This window comes from Microcaecilia unicolor, chromosome 9 (assembly GCF_901765095.1).
Source record: "Microcaecilia unicolor chromosome 9, aMicUni1.1, whole genome shotgun sequence".
Taxonomy (NCBI): Eukaryota; Metazoa; Chordata; class Amphibia; order Gymnophiona; family Siphonopidae; genus Microcaecilia; species Microcaecilia unicolor.
This window is the reverse complement of record NC_044039.1, coordinates 224,033,047-224,056,274: the sequence shown is the minus strand read 5'-3', so window position 1 is coordinate 224,056,274 and position 23,228 is coordinate 224,033,047. Positions and strand designations below refer to the sequence as shown.

At 44.3% G+C, this 23,228-nt stretch overlaps 1 protein-coding gene across 1 annotated transcript in view; it reads left to right on the top strand.

Annotated features, from left to right (window-relative positions):
* Window positions 1-23,228, top strand: part of TTLL5 (tubulin tyrosine ligase like 5) — a 482,374-nt gene that overhangs the window by 272,588 nt on the left and 186,558 nt on the right. Inside the window, exons 21-22 of the mRNA XM_030213729.1 lie at window positions 15,180-15,334; window positions 16,388-16,691. Of these exons, the coding sequence (XP_030069589.1) occupies window positions 15,180-15,334; window positions 16,388-16,691 (459 nt within the window). The remainder of the gene's footprint in view (window positions 1-15,179; window positions 15,335-16,387; window positions 16,692-23,228) is intronic.

Genomic DNA, 23,228 nt, shown 5'->3' with positions numbered 1-23,228 from the left:
AAGGTACAGCGAAGGGCGACGAAAATGATAGTGGGGATGGGACGACTTTCCTATGAAGAGAGGCTGAGAAGGCTAGGGCTTTTCAGCTTGGAGAAGAGACGGCTGAGGGGAGATATGATAGAAGTGTATAAAATAATGAGTGGAATGGATCGGGTGGATGTGAAGCGACTGTTCACGCTATCCAAAAATACTAGGACTAGAGGGCATGAGTTGAAGCTACAGTGTGGTAAATTTAAAACGAATCGGAGAAAATTTTTCTTCACCCAACGTGTAATTAGACTCTGGAATTCATTGCCGGAGAACGTGGTACGGGCGGTTAGCTTGACGGAGTTTAAAAAGGGGTTAGATAGATTCCTAAAGGACAAGTCCATAGACCGCTATTAAATGGACTGGAAAAATTCCTCATTTTTAGGTATAACTTGTCTGGAATGTTTTTACGTTTGGGGAGCGTGCCAGGTGCCCTTGACCTGGATTGGCCACTGTCGGTGACAGGATGCTGGGCTAGATGGACCTTTGGTCTTTCCCAGTATGGCACTACTTATGTACTTATGTACTTATGATACCGGATGCCACAGGGACCAGGACTGGAAACAGAAGTCCTCCTAAATCCTAAACTGACCTAAGTGTTCCCAAGCCCTAAACCAACAGAAGTGTCCCTAACAGTAAAATAACAAAAGGACTTCCTAAGCCCTATACTAATAGGAGTGCCCCTAGGCACTGACCTAACAGGAGTGCTTCTCACAGCACCAAAAGGAAAAGCAGGAGAGTTACAAGGGAAAAGCAGGAAAGCTAAACACATAAGCTAACACATGTGCTCCTAAGCACCAAGCACAACAGCTCTACAACCCTAAACTAACCACGGTGCTCCTAAGCACCAAACTACCAGCAGAGCTCCTAGCACTAAAAGGGAAGACAGGGGAGCCAAAGGGAGAAAACAGGGAAGCTAAACACAGAAGACAGCAGTGCTTCTAAAGCACCAAACACAGAAGTGCTTCTAAAGCACCAAACCCAGAAGTGCTTCTAAAGCACCAAACCCAGAAGTGCTTCTAAAGCACCAAAACACAGAAGTGCTTCTAAAGCACCAAACACAGAAGCACCAAACCCAGAAGTGCTTCTAAAGCACCAAACACAGAAGAGCTTTCAAAGCCCCAAACACAGAAATGCTTCTAAAGCACCAAAAGGGGAAGCAGGGGAGCTACAAGGGAAAAGCAGGAAAGCTAAACCCACAAGTCACAAGTGCACACTGCACTAACACTGACCTGGCCCTATAGCAAGCGCAAATGCAAACGTTGCAAAGGCCCTGAAGGGAAGAACACCACTTCCTTATCAAGGCCCTCCCTGATGATGTCACACTCCCTAGACCCAGGCAGACAGCACACTGAAACCCAGAGAGGCCCAACCCACACCAATGCAGCACCGTGAAGCACTTGAAGCCAGAACACCCAAAGAGAGGTAGAGCTAACTCAGTCCACACACACAGCTGTAGTAAACTGAAACAATTAGAGTCATGCTGCTGGAAGCTGCCAGCATAGAGAAAGAGAGCTAGCTCAGAAAGGACAGACAAAAGAAACAGAAGCCAGCTAAGAAGCTGACCCCCAGGAAAAAGGTAAGTTTGAGAGGGGTTCTGACCACAATCATTACAGGTTCCAGGGGAGATCCGGGAAATTATAGACCAGTGAGTCTGACGTCGGTGCCGAGGAAAATGGTAGAGGCTATTATTAAAAGCAAAATTACAGATTAGACTCGGCTGCCGGAGTGTGTCTATATTCTTCCGAAATTCTTCCTTGGCTGAGATTTTCTTTCTTTGAATATACCCCATACAAAAAGGAAGGGCGTTGTAAGAAGCCTACCGCCGACGGCTTCGGGTACAACGCAGATTCAGACAACGCTGGACCGGTATGCCACGAGTACGCCTCGCTCAACCGGTTTGAGTTTGCCCGCAGTGGGGGAAAATGAAGGAGCATTTAACCCACAGAGAAATGAAACAACGTTATCCTCACCGGATGTGAATCAACCGCCATGTCCCGCCGTTGCTTGGGAGAGTTTGGAGATCCAGGAGCTCTCGGTTTCCGTGGCTGCAGATTCTCTGTACGGCGGCGACCTACCTAAGACGGCGGAGGGTAACAGCAAAGGAGAAAAAGTTTCTCCAATGGCGCCTACACTGGAGTCTGTTTGGACTGCGATTCAGACTTTGACTTCAACTGTTACTCAAGCTGCCAAGGAGACGTCTTTAATCGTGAGTAAGCTGGATATATTAACAACTGCTTTTGAAACATTGAAAGAAGAGACAATACAAAATAAAATGCAGGTTCAACAAGAGATATCCCTTTTGACTACTAAAACGGATTTATTAATTAAGGATAAAATAGCAATTCATCCCAGTATCAGATCCACAGTGAACCTGGGTTGATGAGGTCTCAGTTACCCCATATCTCAATGGTGGTGGACTCCGCCCTCAAGAGAGCAAAGAGTACTAGAGACTATGCATTAGCGCCCCCAGGCAGAGAAGCTAGGACCTTGGATTCTTTTGGGAGGAAGACGTATCAGGCCACTATGCTCACTGCCCGTATCCAGTCTTACCAACTCTTCACGAGCATCCACTTGTGGAACTCGGTGAGGCAGCTGTCTACCTTGGTCAATGCCCTCCCTCCGGAACAGGCCAAGCCTTTTCGCCAGGTGGTCAGGCAGCAGAAGACATGTTGTAAATTCCTGGCCAGGGGCGCTTACGACACATCACATCACATTACATACATCACATCACTGGTCATGTATCACTACTACTACTACTACTACTATTTAACATTTCTAGAGCGCTACAAAGTGTACGCAGCGCTGTACAAACACAGAAGAAAGACAGTCCCTGCTCAAAGAGCTTACAATCTAATAGACAAAAAGTAAAGCATTTAAATTTAAAATATTTAAGCAGTCAAGCACAAGAGAACAGTCACAGAAGGACAGAAGATGTTGAAGGGTGGTCAGTGTGATTAGGTGTAACTCTGGTTGGAGTAGTGGGAGAAGGTGATAGGAGATATACTATAGGATGTCATTCTGAGGCCAGGCTAAGTCTAAAGCAGGAGAAGGTATTCTCTGCAGCCTATCTGTGAGATGGAAAATGCTCTCTGAAGCTGCTGCTATAAGTTGTTAGTTTTCTCTCCCTGAAAGAGATCCAAGCCACACCCACGAAGTTCAAACTGTCAGTGGGGAGGGTGAGGGGAGGAAATGGCAGTGCTTGATGAAAAAGAGAGCTCAGTTTGATAGGAGATATACTATAGGATGTCATTCTGAGGCCAGGCTAAGTCTAAAGCAGGAGAAGGTATTCTCTGCAGCCTATCTGTGAGATGGAAAATGCTCTCTGAAGCTGCTGCTATAAGTTGTTAGTTTTCTCTCCCTGAAAGAGATCCAAGCCACACCCACGAAGTTCAAACTGTCAGTGGGGAGGGTGAGGGGAGGAAATGGCAGTGCTTGATGAAAAAGGGCGCTTACGACACATCACATCACATTACATACATCACATCACTGGTCATGTATCACTACTACTACTACTACTACTACTTAACATTTCTACATCCAGGCTCTTATCATCAGCTGGGTGGGGGGGGGGGGGGGGGGGGGGAGCGTTTACAGAGATAGCTAGACCAGGAAATATAGTTCCCTGTGCAGTAAGTACGTTTATTCACAGGTGAGCTCCCAATTTCGCTGTTAGAGATTTCCCTTTTTATTAGGCTTAGAACTCATGTTCAGAGCTAAGGAAAACTACAGAATGCTTGAGAATTTCTCTGTTCAGATAAACAAGCCATACAAAATATGCTTGAGAATTTGGGAATGTGGTCACATGTTTCTCTGTCCAGGTTGCCAGCCTGAGAGAGGCAAGGACAAATCAAACTCTGGTATATATATAAAGTATCACATACCATGTAAAATGAGTTTATCTTGTTGGGCAGACTGGATGGACTGTACAGGTACAGGTCTTTTTCTGCCGTCATTTACTACATTACTATATGTTAAGTGTGGAGAAAAAAGGCCCTTAACTTATCGAGTGCATACGAGAATGGTATGAGATTTGCGTTACAAGACGTATGAGGAGAGACTTGCTGACCTGAACATGTATACCCTGGAGGAAAGGAGAAACAAGGGTGATATGATACAGATGTTCAAATATTTGAAAGGTATTAATCCGCAAACGAACCTTTTCCGGAGATACGAAGGCGGTAGAACGAGAGGACATGAAATGAGATTGAAGGGGGGCAGACTCAAGAAAAATGTCAGGAAGTATTTTTTCACGAAGAGAGTGGTGGATGCTTGGAATGCCCTCCTGCGGGAGGTGGTGGAGATGAAAACGGTAACGGAATTCAAACATGCGTGGGATAAACATAAAGGAATCCTGTTCATAAGAAATGGATCCTCAGGAGCTTAGCCGAGATTGGATAACAGAGCCGGTAGTGGGAGGCGGGGCTGGTGGTTGGGAGGTGGGGATAGTGCTGGGCAGACTTATACGGTCTGTGCCAGAGCCGATGGTGGGAGGCGGGGATAGTGCTGGACAGACTTGTACGGTCTGTGCCCTGAAAAAGACAGGTACAAATCAAGGTAAGGTATACACAAAAAGTGGCACATTTCTTGGGCAGACTGGATGGACCATGCAGGTCTTTTTCTGCCGTCATCTACTATGTTACTATCCAGCTTATAATCGAAAGTGATTGCCGGCCATCTTCCGACACAAATTGGGAGATGGCTGGCGATTTCTTAAAAGTGGCGAAATCGGTATAATCGAAAGCGGCATTTTTGACAGCATCGCCGCTTTCCCGTCGCTTCGCCGGCAAAAGTTCAAGGGGGCGTGTCAGTAGATTAGCGAAGGTGGGACATAGGCGGACATGGGCGTGGCTACCAGATGGCCGGCTTTCGCCGATAATGGAAAAAAAAAGCGGCGTTAAGCAGTATTTCGCCGGCTTTACTTGGTCCTTTTATTTTCACGACCAAGCCTCAAAAAGGTGCCCCAACTGACCAGATGACCACTGGAGGGAATGGGGTATGACCTCCCCATACTCCCCCAGTGGTCACCAATCCCCTTCCAAACTAAAAAAATAAAACTAAAAACCTTTTTTGCCAGCCTGTATGTCAGCCTCAAATGCCGTACCCACCTCCATGACAGCAGAATGTGTTGTATCCTCCGACAGCCTTTCCCTGGTTGCGATGTGGCTCTCAGGTGAGTGTGACACCTTTTCTGTTAGGTGCCCTGCAGAGTCACATTAGCAATGCATTGTGGTGGGTGTAGGGTACAGGGCTCTACTCCCATGGTGCTTTTCCCCCCTGCTAACTGGATCAGTGTGTGCCCTGTTTTGTTTCCTGTTGTAGTCCATGCGGTAGTGGCCATTTTTGTAAGCCAGTTTTAGTTCCCTTTCCTGTGTTACCCACGTTAGAGAACGTAGTTCTTATCTTGAATGGTGCTGAAAGAGGGCATTGTACACCATTGTGCCAGCTCTGACCTACTGCTAATCTTAGTACCAGGGGACACTTTTTTGCCAGTGGGGCACAACCTCTGATCTGCAGTTAACTGTGAGTAAACGTGGTTATTTCAAGAAAGGACTTTTTCAGAGAGATTAGTCTTCAGGTGTGAACTGGTGTGCCAAAGTTATACAGTAGCAATAAGTCCTAGAGGCTGTATGTAGGTCCCTGGAGCAAATTTAGTGGGTGCAGTCCATTTGTGGGTAGTGGGTTTGGGGGTGGGGGGCTCAGCTCCCAAAGTAAGGGAGCTATGCACGTGGGAGCTTTTCTGAAGTCCACCGCATGACCCCTAGGGTGGCTGGTTGGTGTCCTGGCATGTCAGGGGGGCCAGTGCACTAAAAATGCTGGCTCCTCCTACGGCCAAATGCCTTGAATTTGGCCGGGGTTTGAGATAGCCCACATAACTTTCCATTATCGCTGAAAAACAAACCCGGCCATCTCAAACCCGGCGAACTCCACGGCATTTGACCGGGCTAAACCGTATTATCGAAAAAAAAGATGGCCGGCCATCTTTTTCGATAATACGGTTCCGGCCAGCTGTAGCGCTGCTGCCAACATAGGTCGCCGGCGATCTATTTGGCCGGCGACGTTTGATTATGCCCCTCCATGTTACTATGTAAGATAGAAAACTTTGAGAACCATAATAGACGTTTGAACCTCCGGATTCTTAATTTTCCTCGGTCAACAGAAACAAACGCCACAGAAATGTTCAAAAAATACCTGACTGAAAACCTATCTGTCTCACCAACTTTAATTCCTCCGATTAATAAAATCTATTATCTACCAATTCCTAAAAAGAGAGAAGATAGGAATGAAGGTCTACAAGATTTATCGGCGTTTTTGGAGCAATCCAACGATGGAATTTTTGGTAGGCGAACATTTCTTGTATCATTAGTTTTTGAACAAGATTTAAATATGATTAAAAGGTTATACTTTCGAAATCTTGCTAAACCATTTTATGGTGCTAAAGTCTGGATTTTTCCAGATGTTGTGCAGGTTACTCGGGAAAGAAGGCGAGCCTTCTTGGCAATGAGAGATGAAGTTAAAGCTTTAGGTGCCAGTTTTGTATTGGCAAATCCTTGCAAATGTCAAATACGGTATCTTGATAATAAGTATCTTTTTACAGATCCGGAACATTTGAGATCCTTTATAGATTTAAAAAACCTGAACAAATAGATCCAGTGTTAATTTAGAACATGTAGTTCACAGTGTAAAGTGCGAAGTGTGCCAGGCCATATATCTACAATTTTGCTTTAGTTATCTCCTTTTAAGTGTACTTGCCCCCTGAACTTTATTTGTGGTCTAAGAAAGATTATGAATGGTTTTGTTTCTTTTGTGGATAATACCTATGTACCTATTTCTTTCTGCTTTTCTTAAACAAGATGTAATACTTGTGATTGATGTTATAAATTTATAAATAAATAATTTAAATAAAAAAAAAAAAATTACCGAGCACATCCAAGGACATGGATTACTGAGACCGAGTCAGCACGACTTTTGTGTGGGGAAATCTTGCCTGACCAATTTACTTCAATCCTTTGAAGGAGTAAACAAACATGTGGACAAAGGGGAGCCGGTTGATATTGTGTATCTGGATTTTCAAAAGGCGTTTGACAAGGTACCTCAGAAAAGGCTACAGAGGAAATTGGAGGGTCATGGGATAGGAGGAAAAGTCCTATTGTGGATTAAAAACTGGTTGAAGGATTGGAAACAGAGAGTGGGGTTAAATGGGCAGTATTCACAATAGAGAAGGGTAGTTAGTGGGGTTCCTCAGGGGTCTGTGCTAGGACCACTGCTTTTTAATATATTTATAAATGATTTAGAGATGGGAGTAATTAGCGAGGTAAGTAAATTTGCTGATGACACAAAGTTATTCAAAGTCGTTAATTCGCGACAGGATTGTGAAAAATTACAGAAGGACCTTATGAGACTGGGAGACTGGGCGGCTAGATGGCAGATGACGTTTAATGTGAGCAAGTGTAAAGTGATGCATGTGGGAAAAAAGAACCCGAATTATAGCTACGTCATGCAAGGTTCCACGTTAGGAGTTACGGACCAAGAAAGGGATCTGGGTGTCGTCATCGATAATACACTGAAACCTTCTGCTCAGTGTGCTGTTGCGGCTCGGAAAGCGATTAGAATGTTGGGTATTATTAGGAAAGGTATGGAAAACAAGTGTGAGGATGTTATAATGCCGTTATATCACTCCATGGTGCGACCGCACCTTGAGTATTGTGTTCAATTCTGGTCGCCGCATCTCAAGAAAGATATAGTGGAATTGGAAAAGGTGCAGCGAAGGGTGACTAAAATGATAGCGGGGATGGGACGACTTCCCTATGAAGAAAGACTAAGGAGGCTAGGGCTTTTCAGCTTGGAGAAGAGACGGCTGAGGGGAGACATGATAGAGGTATATAAAATAATGAGTGGAGTGGAACAGGTGGATGTGGAGCGTCTGTTCATGCTTTCCAAAAATACTAGGAGTAGGGGGGGCATGTGATGAAACTACAGTGTAGTAAATTTAAAACAAATCGGAGAAAATGTTTCTTCACCCAACGCGTAATTAAACTCTGGAATTCGTTGCCGGAGAACGTGGTGAAGGCGGTTAGCTTGGCAGAGTTTAAAAAGGGGTTAGACGGTTTCCTAAAGGACAAGTCCATAATCCGCTACTAAATGGACTTGGGAAAAATCCACAATTCGAGGAATAACATGTATAGAATGTTTGTACGTTTGGGAAGCTTGCCAGGTGCCCTTGGCCTGGATTGGCCGCTGTCGTGGATAGGATGCTGGACTCGATGGACCCTTGGTCTTTTCCCAGTGTGGCATTACTTATGTAACCTGTGATGATTGCCAAAGAGTGGGTATGACACAAGATCATCTCTGAACTCCTCTGAAACCTTTACCTATTGTCTGTGACCCATTTGAGATGATAGCTGTGGATATATTGGGGCCTCTAGCTGTCCCTAGACAGACTTGGAAAAGGTATATACTGACAGTGATGGACTTTGCTATCAGATATCCTGAGGTGGTAGCCTTATCCTTAATAAAAGCAGAGAAAATTGCCACTGCCCTGCTAGAAATATTTTTATGGATAGGATATCCTTGAGAAAAACTCTCAGACCAAAGGACACAGTTTTTGTCTGAGCTGATCCAAACTCTGGGGGCACACTGTGGAGTGAAATCTGTATGTACCACACCATAACACCCTGAAACTAATGGATTGGTGGAGAGATTTAATTGGACATTAAAGCATATGTTAAAGACTTTTGTGGAGTCAGGAGATCGGAACTGAGAAAAGTACTACTGTTTGCGTACATTGAAGTACCCTAGGAGTCTACTGGGTTCTCCCCATTTGAACTGCTTTATGGCTAGAGGGTGAGAGGACCCCTTGACGTAATAAGCGAACACTGGGAGGGGAAAATTGATACCTCTGACACCTGTGATTGAATATGTAGTCAGTATACACCAGAAATTAGAACACCTTGTGGAATTTGTCAGAGATGACTTGCAGGCAGCCCAGACTAAGCAATAGACCTGGTTTGTTTGTAAGGCCCAAAGTAGAGAGTTTTATGAGGGCCTGCAGTTACTTGGTTTAGTCCCAGTCCATCAGTATAAACTTCAGGCTAACTGGGCAGGACCTTACAAGATCATAATGCGCCTGAATGAAACAAAAACTATGTTGTATCTAGGGACTTTCAAGAGAGAAAGCAGCATATCTTTCATGTAAATATGTTAAAGGCCTATTCAAGTCGCACAGCCATGGTACTAGCTGTGTGTCGCCCACCCACCAGAAGAGTGTCAGGATGGTGAACTCATACCTGACCTCCTAACCGAGACATTACCATAGAGATCTATACAACAAACTGTAGTGGGAGAACTATTAACCCCCACTTAGAAACACCAGCTAGCAGCAGTGTTGCAAAAGTGTGTTGATGTGTTTTCTACTAAGCCAGGAATTACTCATTTGGCTAATCACAATGTAGATACTTGTGATCATACACCATTTAAACAGAGTGCCTATTGAATATCTGCAGGAAGCATATGAAGCAGGAGTTTTATGAGATGCTAGCCCTAGATGTTATAAAGCAGGCTCATAGTCACTGGGCTTATGCTATAGTTCTTGTTCCTGAGAAAGATGGCACAATCCTCTCCTGTAATTCACACAGAAGACTTAATGAATGTACTGTATCTGACGCCTATCCGATGTTCCGGATGGACGAGTTACTAGACCACTTAGCTGGGGCCCCACTGCCTGACTACAATGGTATTGGCAGATTCTCCTAACAGCTGCTGCTCAGAAGCGATCAGCATTTATTTCCCCATTTGGTCTGTATGAATTTACTGTGATTCATTTTGGAATTAAAAATGCCCTTAGTACTTTTTAGTCCTTGGTGAATCAGCTGTTAGATGGACTCCAGGAGTATGCTAGGGCTTATCTTGATGGCATTGCTGTGTACAGTCAGATTTGGGATTACCATCTGATCCATTTAAGTGGAGTGTTGAACCGGATCAGGTAGGCTTACCTGACTATCAAGCCCAGCAAATGTCAGATGGGGATGGCAGAAGTGCAATATTTAGGGCACAGAGTGGGAGGTGGACAGCTAAAGCCTCAGCCAGCTAAGATGGAAGCTATCCAGAGTTGGCCCACTTCCAAAACTAAAAAGGAAGTATTGGCCTTCCTTGGAACAGTGGAGTATTACAGAAAGTGTGTGCCTCACTACAGCACTATAGCCAAGCTCCTGACTGACCTGACTAAAAAGAGACTAATTGTTACCTGGTTGCAAGTATGTGAAGCGGCCTTCCAAAATTTAAATACAATATTAGCTACCGATCCAGGTTTAGTTGCACCTGATTACCAGGAAAGATTTTTGGTACAGACTGATGCCTCAGCATATGGCACTGGGACTGTACTCAGTCGTGAATAGCAGAGGGGAGGAGCACCTTATTGGGTACCTGAGTCGCCTGCTCCTTGACAGAGAGTTAGCCTATGCCACTATTGAAAAAGAATGTTTGGCTTTAGTTTGGGCCCTTAAGAAACTGCAGTCATATCTGTGTGGGCGAGACATTCCTGTCATCACAGATCACAATCCATTGGTCTGGCTTAGAAGTGTTTCAGGAGAGAAGAGAAGCTACTCCGGTGGAGCCAGTTCCTGCCAAAGTGCCTTGCTCAGACAAATGGTGATGGAACCCACGAGGGAAGGGTCGATGCTAGATCTAGTGCTCACAAATGGAGGTAGTGTTTCCAATATCCGGGTGGGTGCTCACCTATCTAATAGTGATCATCACACCGTATGGTTTGATATAAGGAAGAAGGTGGAGTGTGGACACACAAAACTCAAAGTACTGGATTTCAGAGTACTAATTTTGATAAAATGGGGGAATACATGAAAAAGGAGCTGTTGGAGTGGGAAGGCGTAGGAGAAGTGGAAAAACAGTGGTCCAAGCTAAAGGCTGCTATAAATTTTATTTATTTATTTGTAGCATTTGTATCCCACATTTTCCCACCGATTTGCAGGCTCAATGTGGGTTACATTTGCCGTAATGGCGGTTGCCATTTCCGGGTAACAGAATTACAAATGGTATTGCATTAAGGTGCATAAATAGATGGTAACATGCATGGTACATACATACATGGTAACATACATGGAGCTTAATAAATATGGAACAGATCGTGGTGTATATTTATACCATGTTCATACATACATGGTGAAGAGGAATAAGTTATGGTATTGCAAGAAGGTTCCTGAGTAATAAATTGAGTTGTAAGAGATATTAGGTCATCGATTATAGAGACTGATCTTTTTGTAAGGAAAGTAAACAAAAACAAGAGAAGCAGGAAGCCTATATGGTTCTCCAAACAAGTAGCTGAAAAAATAAGAGCAAAAGAGGCTTTGTTCAAGAAATACAAAAGAACGCAATGAAAGGATCACGGAAAAGATTATCGGATTAAACTCAAAGAAGTGAAGATGGAAATACGGCTAGCGAAAGCACGAGTGGAAGAAAAAATGGCTAAAGATGTAAAGAGAGGTGACAAGATCTTTTTCAGATATATTGGAAAAGGAGAAGAGTTAGGAATGGAATTGCGAGACTGAACGATAATGAGAATGGCTATGTGGAGAGTGATGAGGATAAAGCGAACGTGCTAAACAATTATTTCTCTTCGGTGTTTACGGAGAAAAATCAAGGAGAAGAACCACAGTTGGCTGCCGAGGGAACGTCTGGGAATGGAGTGGATACTGCGCCATTTACGGAAGAAAGAGTTTATAAACAGCTGGAGAATCTGAAGGTGGACAAAGCTATGGGGCCGGATGAGATACTTCCCTAATACTGAGGGAGCTCAGGAAGGTCCTGGCGGGACCTCTTAAAGATTTATTTAATAGATCTTTAGAGACAGGAGAGGTTCCGCAGGATTGGAGACGGGTGGATGTGGTCCCTCTTCACAAAAGTAGAGACAGGGAAGAAGTGGGAAACTACAGACCGGTAAGTCTCACGTCGGTGGTAGGAAAAATAATGGAGTTGCTGCTGAAAGAAAGGATAGTTAACTTTCTAGAAGCCGACAGGTTACAGGACCCGAGGCAACATGGCTTTACCAAAGGAGAATCCTGCCAAACGAATCTTATTGACTTCTTTGACTGGGTGACCAAAGAACTGGATGAGGGACGTGCGCTAGATGTAATCTACTTGGGGTGTTGGGGTGTTGGTATCTGAGGATCTAAAGGTGAAGAAACCATGCAATAAGGCGACGGCCATGGCCAGAAGAATGCTAGGCTGCATAGAGAGGGACAAAACCAGCAGAAGGTGTTGATGCCCCTCTACAGGTCATTAGTGAGGCCCCACTTGGAGTATTGTGTTCATTTTTGGAGGCCGTATCTTGCTAAAGATGTAAAAAGACTGGAAGCAGTGCAAAGAAAAGCAACAAAAATGGTATGGGATTTGCTTTGCAAACCGTACGAGGAGAGACTTGCTGATCTAAACATGTATACCTTGGAAGAAAGGAAGAAACAGGGGTGACATGATACAGACGTTCAAATATTTGAAAGGTATTAATCCGCAAATGAACCTTTTCCGGAGACGGGAAGGCAGTAGAACTAGAGGACATGATTTGAGGTTGAAGGGGGGCAGACTCAGGACTAATGTCAGGAAGTATTTTTTCACGGAGAGGGCGGTGGATATGTGGAATGCCCTCCCGCGGAAGGTGGTGGAGATGAAAACGGTAATGGAATTCAGACATGCGTGGGATAAATATAAAGGAATCCTGTTTTGAAGGAATGGTTCCATGTGGAGATTGAGTGGCGACACCAGTAATTGGGAAGCAAAACGGGAGCTGGGCAGACTTCTACAGTCTACGCCCTGATCTTGACTGAATAGATGGGGATGGGCTGGAGTGTAAATTTTAAGGGGCTTCGAAGTTAGCTTCAGAACTTTTATATGTACAACTTTACCATACAGCACCGGAATGGTAGTGAACATGGTAATGCTGATGGACTCTCCTGAAAGGAAGCGCCAGAACCGCCATGACATTGGACTGTAGAGACCCGACCAGCGGTCTGTAGAGGTCTCAGTCCGGGGTCTCTCTCTTAAGGAGGGAGGTGTGACAAAACAGTGAGGTTTAAGCCTGTAAACTTTATTGATTATATCTTGAAGAGTATTTCTCTAGTTTGACCAGCAGGTAGTGCATGTTTTATGTTTAAAGCCGTTACAGAGAAATGACTGTTTCTTCTTTAGTTTAACACAGAAAGAGAAAGTAACCTGCAGTGATGTGGCCAGCTACTTTTAAAAAATGTTTTTTTCTGGGCTCTGATTGGCCTAAGAGGTCAAATTCACTCTGGAAATACTGGATCTTTCTCCAGTCTCAGATTGGGAGGGAAGAGAGGAATATCTCTTCACTGAGACCCTGTGAGCAGCTATATTTCCTGTATTCTCCAGGCACTATTCAGTTAGTGAACAAATGTTTAGATAGTTTTATAATTGATCCATATTCAATTACCTGTTATTGTTTGCAGATTGCACTTTTTCTGATTCACTGTTCTAATTTTTCATGACAATAAACCTCCTTTAGTTTATTGCCTCTGCTTGTCTGGTAGTTTGTGTATTGGTTCTGTTAGTGCCTTCTGGAACTGTGGGACCACTGTCAGTGTGGCCCCAGTAACCTAGAAATCCCCTTGAGAGCGGGAGAGTCGCCCACAGGTGGTCTGAGACCCAGTCGTTGGGAGGAGAGTGCAGGCGGACCTGAGCTGTGCTGGGGATAGACCCTCTAAGTGGCTGCAGGTTTAGCCCCAGGCAGGCGACTAGGTGTTTCGCCACAGCTAAGTTTTCTGTATCCTAGATGCTTGTGCTCTTTTGTTCTGTCTCTTCTGCTATCAACTATCCACTTACTATCTGCAAGCTTGAATTACACAGATAATTTTTCTGTTTAGTTGCTGAAGATCACTGCTAACTCTTCACTCCTTCCCAAAGCCAGCCCATTATACAGATGAAATCTGGCCATTTATCCAGATTTTCTTCATATAATAACTGAAAAATACATGAATAGGTGACTTGTGTGTTTGCCACCCTCTGTCTAAGTCGTAACTTTCTTTTGAATATCTTGTCCTTGGAGGCTTAGACCTATAGGGGATAATTCTATAAAGTAGGTATTAATATGTGTAACTGTTTAGTACTACTGGCATATATGCATGTATGTGTGTACATATGTAAATGCAAAAAATGTGTTTAAGCAGGATTATGTAAATACGCACATATTTTACAGGTAGAGGTTCACACATATAAAATCAATGAAAGCAGTTTAGAATACTAATATTAGAAAGAGGAAGTGAGGTGAAATAAAGTAAGTTGCATGTAGAAACGACTCCAAGTTTATTTTATGTTTGATATACTGCCAAATCCTATAAGTTACACACACATCTCCAGTTTTAAAGCTGGCATAACCACACAAACATATATATACCGGGTTATTCTTGTATTCTCTAAAGCAGTAACTTCTCAACCTAGTCATGTTTTCAGATATGCACAGTGAGTATGCATTGTAGATATCCTTAAAATCAGTCTATCTGGGTGTGTCTTGAGGACTGGATTGAGAACCCCTACTGTCCGGTATAGAATTATCCCCATAGAGGGGCAGTTGGTGCCTGTTCTATAAAGGAAAGTAGGTGCATAACCAGTAATGTACATATGCCAGACATAGAGCTAATGTAAATGCTTACGCCTAGCTTGCTGAAACACATGCATAAATTATAAATTGTGTGTCTCTCTCTAGAATGCATGCTATGTAAGTTATGCGCATATTTACCAAATAGCATGTAGGCAGAATTTTGGTGCTGACATACAAGCGTATATGGTGGTATTCTTGTTTTGTGACCTGGGTGTAGCTGAATGTCGGGTCATGTTACCCTCTTCATCAAGTTTGCTATCATTAATCAGAAAAGTGGTCTTCAGTGACTCAGATGGTTTATTAGGTTGAAGCATAATCATAAGACTGAACAGCTTTGAGCTGCAAGCTGCAGCGGTTTGTTTTCCACTAGGACTTCTATCATTGCATTGCTACAGGAACATTCCAAACAAAATGCCTTACTTATACACTGCATTTCCAGACAGCCATATTAGTGTTTGCAATGTCAGGCTGTGGTATCTGGTGTAATGCAATAAATGGGTGTTCTGATATGGCGCTTGTGCTGTTTCTGTAGGTCACTGGTGAATGGCACAGAGATAGGAACAGTACCCTTATCCACTCGGGCAAAATTGCATGCAATGCTGTATGAACGGAAGCTCCTATCTTTGGAGATGAGAAAGCGCAGACGGCGACTTGGTAGAATGAAGTTAACGTTGTCAAAACGAGCAGGTAAATATGCAAACGTATGTGTTGAAGTGATGCTAGGACAAAGGAGGAAAAGGTATTGAGATACACGTAGTTTGTACTTTCTGATAAAGAAGAACTGCAGATTTGTTCCTGTGGCACCTTTCCTGCTTTGGAGTTGGTATTGCTTTCACTGACTCTTAGACAGATGTATCAGCATATTGACTTTGCTTCCAGTGGCAGTGGGGCAGGGGCTGATAGACACTGACATTTCTTCCAGTAGCATGGGGTTTTGGGATTGTGGCCACTAGTATGGGTCCCAGTGGTAGCAGACGGTAACATTGCTTCCAGTGGCACCACTGAGTGGGGAAAATGGACACTGGTGTTGCTTCCAGTGTCACTGAGACATGGGCAGATGAATGCTGGCATTGTTTCAAGTGGTACTGAGTTTTTTGAATTGATAGGCACTGATGCTGCTTGTCCTAGTAAAGAATTGATTTTAAGCTACTACTGTGGTAGCTGGCAGTTATATATTATAACAAGTGAGATTCTTATTCACAAAAATGAAACGTAGTTCTGTCACCAACTTATTGGCAGTTGTTTGGGTTCAATTTCTGATCGTGGTATTTACATAAGCACTGCCACGCTGGGAAAAGACCAAAGGTCCATCAAGCCCAGCACTCTGTCTCCGACAGCGGCCAATCCAGGCCCCAAGAACCTGGCAAAAAACCCAAAATTTAATAATGGTCAATGGACTTTTCCTTCAGAAATCTGTATTTACTTTGTGGTCTCCCAGAGTTGGGAATGTTCCAGAGGGAGGGAGTCCAGCCATTGCACATTGGTTGCATCTACAACCAGGTACATGTTGTATGAGTCCAAGGTTCTAGTGGCATTTATTGCAGTATCTGTTTAGATGAAATGGGGGAAAAGGACTAAAATAGGAGAACCCTGAGTAGTTCACTGAAACTTCATAGCATGGTAAGACCTGCTTGGACAGGTTCTGTTAAACTTGGAAAATACTGCAGGGCTAAGTACTTTGCTACTGAAGAACTCTCCATTTTGTTCTTTTTGTAGTGATGTTTTCACTTCATCTTACAGACTCCTCCAAAGGGGCAGCTGGTCATCTGGGAAGCGAGTCTGAGCGGGAGGAGGAGGAAACAGAAGAAGTCGAAGAGAATGAAGAGGAAGAAATACATGAATCTCACTGCACTTCTGCCCTAGACCTTGTCAATGACAGATCTGCAAAAGATATATCCCCAACAGCAAGGTGCCACCAGGATGACACATCAGTGGACCAAATAATGAGCTCTGAATTGAATGATAAATACAACACAAAGGCTTCCAAACTACAAAAATCTCAGATGAATATATTGAAAGTTCTGCAGGAAGATGGCAATTTAAGGTTAGAATCAGCCACCATACCCGCTCTCCTGACATTACAAGGCTCAGTAGTACTTTGGGTTATAAGGCCTTGGTATCAGCTGTCTTCATTTTAAATGTGTTATAAAGCTTAGTACCTGCTGTCCTTACATTGGATTATAAGGCTCCATACCAGCTGGCCTGGCATTAAGCCAGTTATAAGCCTTGGGTACCAGTAATGTTGATAATAGGTAATAAGCTCAATATCGGCATTCTTGAGTAAGGTGAGTGATAAGGCTAAGCAGTGGTGTGCTGGAGCCGGCTTGCAAGAGCCGGTTGTTAAATTTTATTCCGACTTGCGAGCCGGTGTTAAAAAGCGCAAGCCATCTCTCATCCCTCCCTCCGGATCCGGTCCCTCACCAACCTGACACTGAGGAGTCACCCTTGTCCTTCGAATTCTTCGGGGCAGGCAGTCTTGCCTGCCCGCTGCTAGCGCTGTCTCTCCCCCGCTGCCGGTTCGCGGTTTAAAAATGGCCACCGAGACTTCCAGAGGCGGCCTCGCGAGACTTCTGCTGAAGTCTTGGAGGCCGTCCTTGAAGGAATCGGCGGCCATTTTGAAGCGATCTGGCGGTGGGGGAGAGTCAGCACTGGCTGTGGGCAGGCAAGAGTGCCTGCCCCGAAGAATTTGAAGGACAAGGCAGGGTGACTCAGAGTCAGTTTGGTGAGGGACCGGATCCGGAGGGAGGGAGGAGAATTCGCTGAACAACTCGGGAGGGGGTGGCAGGGGAGAGAAGGGAGTCGCTGGGCATGGATGGATGGAGGGGAGAGAAGGGTCGCTGGGTAAGGGTGCATGCAGGGCAGGGGAGAGGAGGGTCACTGCTGGATATGGGTGGATGGAGGGCAGGGGAAAGGAGGGTCACTGGGTATGGGTGCATGCAGGGCAGGGGAGAGGAGGGTCGCTGGGTATGGGTGCATGGAGGGCAGGGCAGGGGGAGAGGAGGGTCACTGGGTATGGGTGCATGCAGGGGAGAGGAGGGTCACTGGGTATGGGTGCATGGAGGGCAGGGGATAGGAGGGTCGCTGGGTATGGGTGCATGCAGGGCCGGGGGGAGAGAAGGGACGCTGGACATGGGTGGATGGAGGGCAGGGGGAGAGAAGGGTCGCTGGACATGGGTGGGTGGAGGGCAGGGGAGAGAAGAAATGCTGGACATGGATGGAGGGGAGGGAAGAGTGAGGAAGGAGATGAGGGAAAAGGAAGAGAGGAGAAAAACTGCACATGGATGAAGAAAATAGGCAGAAGCTGAGGACCAGAAATGAAGAAGAAAGGAGGAAAGGAAAGAAATAAATGGAAAGGAAGCCCTGGAAACGGAGTTAAGAGGACAGATAGCAGCAGAATTGGATACTGGGCCAGCATAACCAGACAACAAAGGTAGAAAAAAAATCATTTTATTTTCATTATAGTGTTTGGAATATGTTCACTTTGAGAATCAGGTGCTCAACTTCACCACCATAACCACAAAAAACTTTTCTCTACCCGTCTCAAACAATCTGAAAATTCTTGGAGTTACCATTGATCGAAATCTCACACTCGAAACCCACGTGAAGAACACAACAAAAAAGATGTTCCACTCCATGTGGAAACTCAAAAGAATAAAACCTTTCTTCTCGAGATCCATTTTCCGTAACCTGGTACAGTCAATGGTGCTAAGTCACCTGGACTATTGCAACGCATTGTACGCTGGCTGCATAGAACAGTCTATCAAGAAACTTCAAACAGCCCAGAATACCGCAGCCAGACTTATATATGGAAAAACAAAATATGAAAGTGGAAAACCTCTGAGAGAGAAACTTCACTGGCTCCCACTTAAAGAATGTATAGCGTTCAAGATCTGCACGATCGTTCACAAAATCATCCACAGAGATGCCCCGGCCTACATGCTAGACCTCGTGGACCTGCCTCCCAGAAATGCCAAAAGATCAGCCTGAAATTTTTTAACCTACAGTTGCCCAGCTGCAAAGGATTAAAATACAAGTTAACACATTCGACTAGCTTCTCCTACATGAGCACACAGCTGTGGAATGAATTGCCAACTGACTTGAAAACAATTCACGAACTAACTAACTTTTGCAAATCCCTGAAAACCTATCTCTTCAACAAGGCCTACAATGAGAATCCCTAGCTCAATTATAACATTTCTCCTCTCCACCCTTACTCCGAAAATCATCTTTCTATAACTGCTTGCCTAGAGCTTTTTTCTCATCCATGATCTATTTACCAATTGTATCTGCTACCCAGTATCTTTTTGTATCTTTTTTGTACCATCAATTGTATCTGCTACCCTGGAATGGCGATGCCATGACGGATCCTTGTAAGCCACATTGAGCCTGCAAATAGGTGGGAAAATGTGGGATACAAATGCAATAAATAAAAAAATAAATAAACATTAAAAGTTTATATTTATTTACTTATTTATGGCATTTTATCGCACATTAAACATGAATTAGATTGGAACCTGGGATCATTTAATTTTTTTCCTGGAATAATGCATTGCCACCCCCTCCCCCACCAGGCTCTCTCCCCATAAGTACATAAGTACATAAGTAGTGCCATACTGGGAAAGACCAAAGGTCCATCTAGCCCAGCATCCTGTCACCGACAGTGGCCAATCCAGGTCAAGGGCACCTGGCACGCTCCCCAAACGTAAAAACATTCCAGACAAGTTATACCTAAAAATGAGGAATTTTTCCAGTCCATTTAATAGCGGTCTATGGACTTGTCCTTTAGGAATCTATCTAACCCCTTTTTAAACTCCGTCAAGCTAACCGCCCGTACCACGTTCTCCGGCAATTTGATTTATCAGCGGCCTTTGACTTGATTGACCATGAGTTTCTGCTCATCTTGTTAAGCTCTGTTGGTATTGTGGGTAGGGTTTTCATTCGGCTCGAGGGTTTTCTGCAAAATAGAGCTTATAAGGTTAAATAGAAAAATGAATTCTCTGAAGCATGGAAAATCAAGTGTGGTGTTCTACAGGGATTTCCTATCTCCTCAAACCTTTGGTCTCAAATTTAAGCATTTGGGCATACTTTTTTATACCTATGATGTTGATATTTCTGTTATAATTCCATTTGGTCTTTCTTTACCGGATGTTCGCCCAATTATCATGGAGTGTTTCACTATTGTTGAAAACTGGGCATTGTCATTTCATGTTCAGTTAAATCGGAAAAGACACAATTTATTTGGTTTGGCCCTCCATCTGCCTGGATGAGCATATAAAGATTAAGGACATGAATTTTAAGGTCTTGCTCTCATGTTTTAGGGGAGGTTTTAGTCTTCCATTCAACAGTGAAAGAACCTATTTAAAAAAGTATCTCAAGGAGTCTTTTATAAGTTAAAATTGCTAAGACGAATTAACTCAAGCTGCTATACTATCTGTTCTGGATTATTGGGTAATCTTTTGTATGTGGGATGTACTGAAGCATCACTAACTTGTTTACAGGTTCTTCAAAACGCAGCATCAAAACTGATCTTTAATGCTTATTGTGCTGAAAGAGTGACTCCATATCTTATCAAACTTCATTGGCTGCCAATACGAGCATGCTGTTTAAAAAAAAATGTATATGGACAACAGTTTTTAGAGCTCTCCATCGACTGGGTCCCAGTTATATGTGTAGACCTCTTCTCCCTAAAAGAAGTAGATCACTTTTCTTTTAAATTTTCCAACCAGAAGTGCTGTCCAGTATCAAAGATATTTTATTGGCTCTTTTTCATTTCAGGCAGTGAAGCACTGGAACTTTTTACCTCTTTACATTCGAACAGAATCTTCCTACTCTTGCTTTAAGAGATTGCTGAAGACGTTTTTATTTTTAAAAAATTTTTGGGAACTTCATCTCTGGTTTGGCAGGTCTCCATGGTCTCTTTTAGTGCTGAGTTTGGCAGACTGGATTATTATTAAGGAAGCTGGAAACCTCCCTGTCACAGTTGTGGCCATGCCCTTATGTCCAGACCTACTGTTTCTCTGTATCTAGCTCTGTGACCTCCAGTCTGCCTTTTCCTGTTGTTGTTCTTCCTGTTAGCCAAGCCTCGCTTTGGTCTCCCTGCTTCTGATTCATTTCCTACTTGTGACATCATCAGCCTACTCCTTTATAAGGACCCAGGGAGCTTTCTTGCGTGGCCTTTGCAACAGGTCTATTTTTCCCTTTTCTTTGTGTACTGTTGTTTGATTCTGAGGGAACTGGTCTTCTTATTAAGCTGTGTCTCTGTGGCACAGCCCTGAGCCCTGTGTGAGTGGTTTTGGTTTGAATCTGTATGGATTACTTTCCTGTTAGGTTTGCTCTCAAGCAAAGCCCTCTTTTGTTTCTCTGTGTGTGTTGTTCTGGTTTAAACCTGTATGGATTACTTGCCTGTTAACTTTGCACCCAAGCAAAGCTCTGTTCTGTTGTGTGTGTGGTTCTGATTTGAACCTGAATAGATTCTTTCCATGTTGTCTGGGCTCTCCAGCTTAAGCCTGTTCTGTTTCCTTGTGTGGTTTCCCTTGTTACCTTTCACTGTTCAGTGAGCCGGTTGTTGCCAGCCCAGCTGCTTTCCTTGATTATCTTGCTTCTGTGCAGCTGTGTGTGCTCTGTCTCTGCCTGCCTTTCCTTTCCCTACCTGGCTGTGGGTGCTGGCTGAGTTCTGGTAAGAACATTGTTTGTTTTTCCCTTTCTTTGCTTTAAACCTTTGACTTTAGTGTAAGCCCTGCATCTTTCTGATGTGTTTTAGAAGCAGCCCTTCCCTTTAGCCTGCTTTAACTCTTTGTCTGCTGTGTTTGTCTCCTGATTCTTGTGAGCATTGCTCCTTATCTGATTTGTGTATGTAAAGACAGCATTTCCTGTTTGCTTGCTTTTCCCTTTGTCTCTAGTGTCTGTTATTTGACTCTGTGGCACAGCCTTGTGTATTCCTATTAGCGGCTTCCCTTTACCCTTGAGTGCTGTGTGGCACAGCCTTGTGTATTCTTATGAGTGGCTTCCCTTTACCTTTGAGTCCTGTATGGCCAGTCTTGTGTATTCTTATGAGTCGATTCCCTTTACTCTTGAGTGCTGTGTGGCACAGCCTTTTGTTTTCCTATAGGTGGCTTCCCTTTTCCATTGAGTGCTGTATGGTTTAGCCTAGAGTGTTCCTATGAGTGGCTTCCCTTTTCAAGTGCTGTGTGGCACAGCCTTGTGTATTCCTATAGGTGGCTTCCCTTTACCCTTGAGTGCTGTATGATACATCCTAGAGTGTTCCTATGAGTAGCTTCCCTTTTCCCTTGAGTGCTGTGTGGCACAGCCTAGTGTATTCCTGTGAGTGGCTTCCCTTTTTCCTTGAGTGCCTGGTGGCATACCCTTGAGTATTCCTTTGAGTGGCTTCCCTCTTCCCTGAGTGCTTTAAGGTACAGCTTAGAGTGTTCCTTCATGAGTGGCTTCCTTTGTCCTTGAGTGCTGTGTGGCATAGCCGTGAGTGTTCCTTTGTGTGGCCTTGTCTTGAGTTTTCCCTGTGTGCTTTCTGTTTGAGTTCTCTCTGTGAGGTTTCTGGTTGTGTTTGAGTGGATTGCTTTTTCATTTAGCTATGACTACTAGCGCAGCCTTGAGCAGTCTCTCTGTGTGGCACAAGTGGGCCGTTCTTCCGTTTAGCTTTGTCTACTAGCACAGTCCTGCGCATCCTCTTTGTTTGATTCTGTTTGAGTGGGTGGTTCTGTTTGCTGTGACTACTAGCTCAGCTTTGAGCTGCCTCTGTGTGGTAAGTGTAGACAGCTCTTCCGTTTAACTGGAACTACTAGCTCAGCCTTAAGCTACCTCTCTGTGCGATGTCTGTTTGACTTGGTTAGGACTTTTCATTTATAGCTGTGGTTCTAAGCCCAGTCATGTGCTGCCTTCCTGTGTGGTTTTCTTATCTTTTATTTGTGGTTTCTACCATGTGAGTCTAAGTGGGGTTGTCTTTTCCCCTTCATTTTCTTTGTGCCTGTGCGTAGGGTCTTTTGACCCCTTGTTTGTGGCTCTGTTTAGTGTAGAGTGTATGCACTGCTTGAGTAGTACTTACTCAAGAGATTCCGTTCTTTTCCCTTCCCTCTGGTATGATTCGGTTCCAGTTCGGCTATGAGGCCTGTACGCTTGGACTCTGTACGAGTGGGTTCTGGATTGGCCTTGCAGCCCACCTGAGTGGTCTATCTCCCTTTTCTGGTGGTGCTTGTTGCTTGTCTTGAGTATGCTCTGTCTATTTGCCATGTCTGGTATCCTGTGTGTATTCAGTGCCTGGTTCGCCTCTGCTCCTCCCCAGAGGACTTGTCTTCTACAGCCTGGCTGCAGCCCAAGGGCTCACCATCCCGGGTTCCGTGACACTTCCATACCGCCCTCCTCCTTTAGTTGTGGTAAGGTGTATTTTATCACTGCTTTGTTGAACTATGCAGAAGTAAGCAGTATTTTGCACTGTTTGTCACTTGAGTGGGTGCCTGGAGTTCTAGAATTTTCAGCTTTCCTTCAGCTTAAAGTACACAGCATGTGAGGCTGGAATGTTGGCGTTGGAGGGGGATTTGGAGTCTTTCAGAGCTAGTCTTTTAGCTATGTG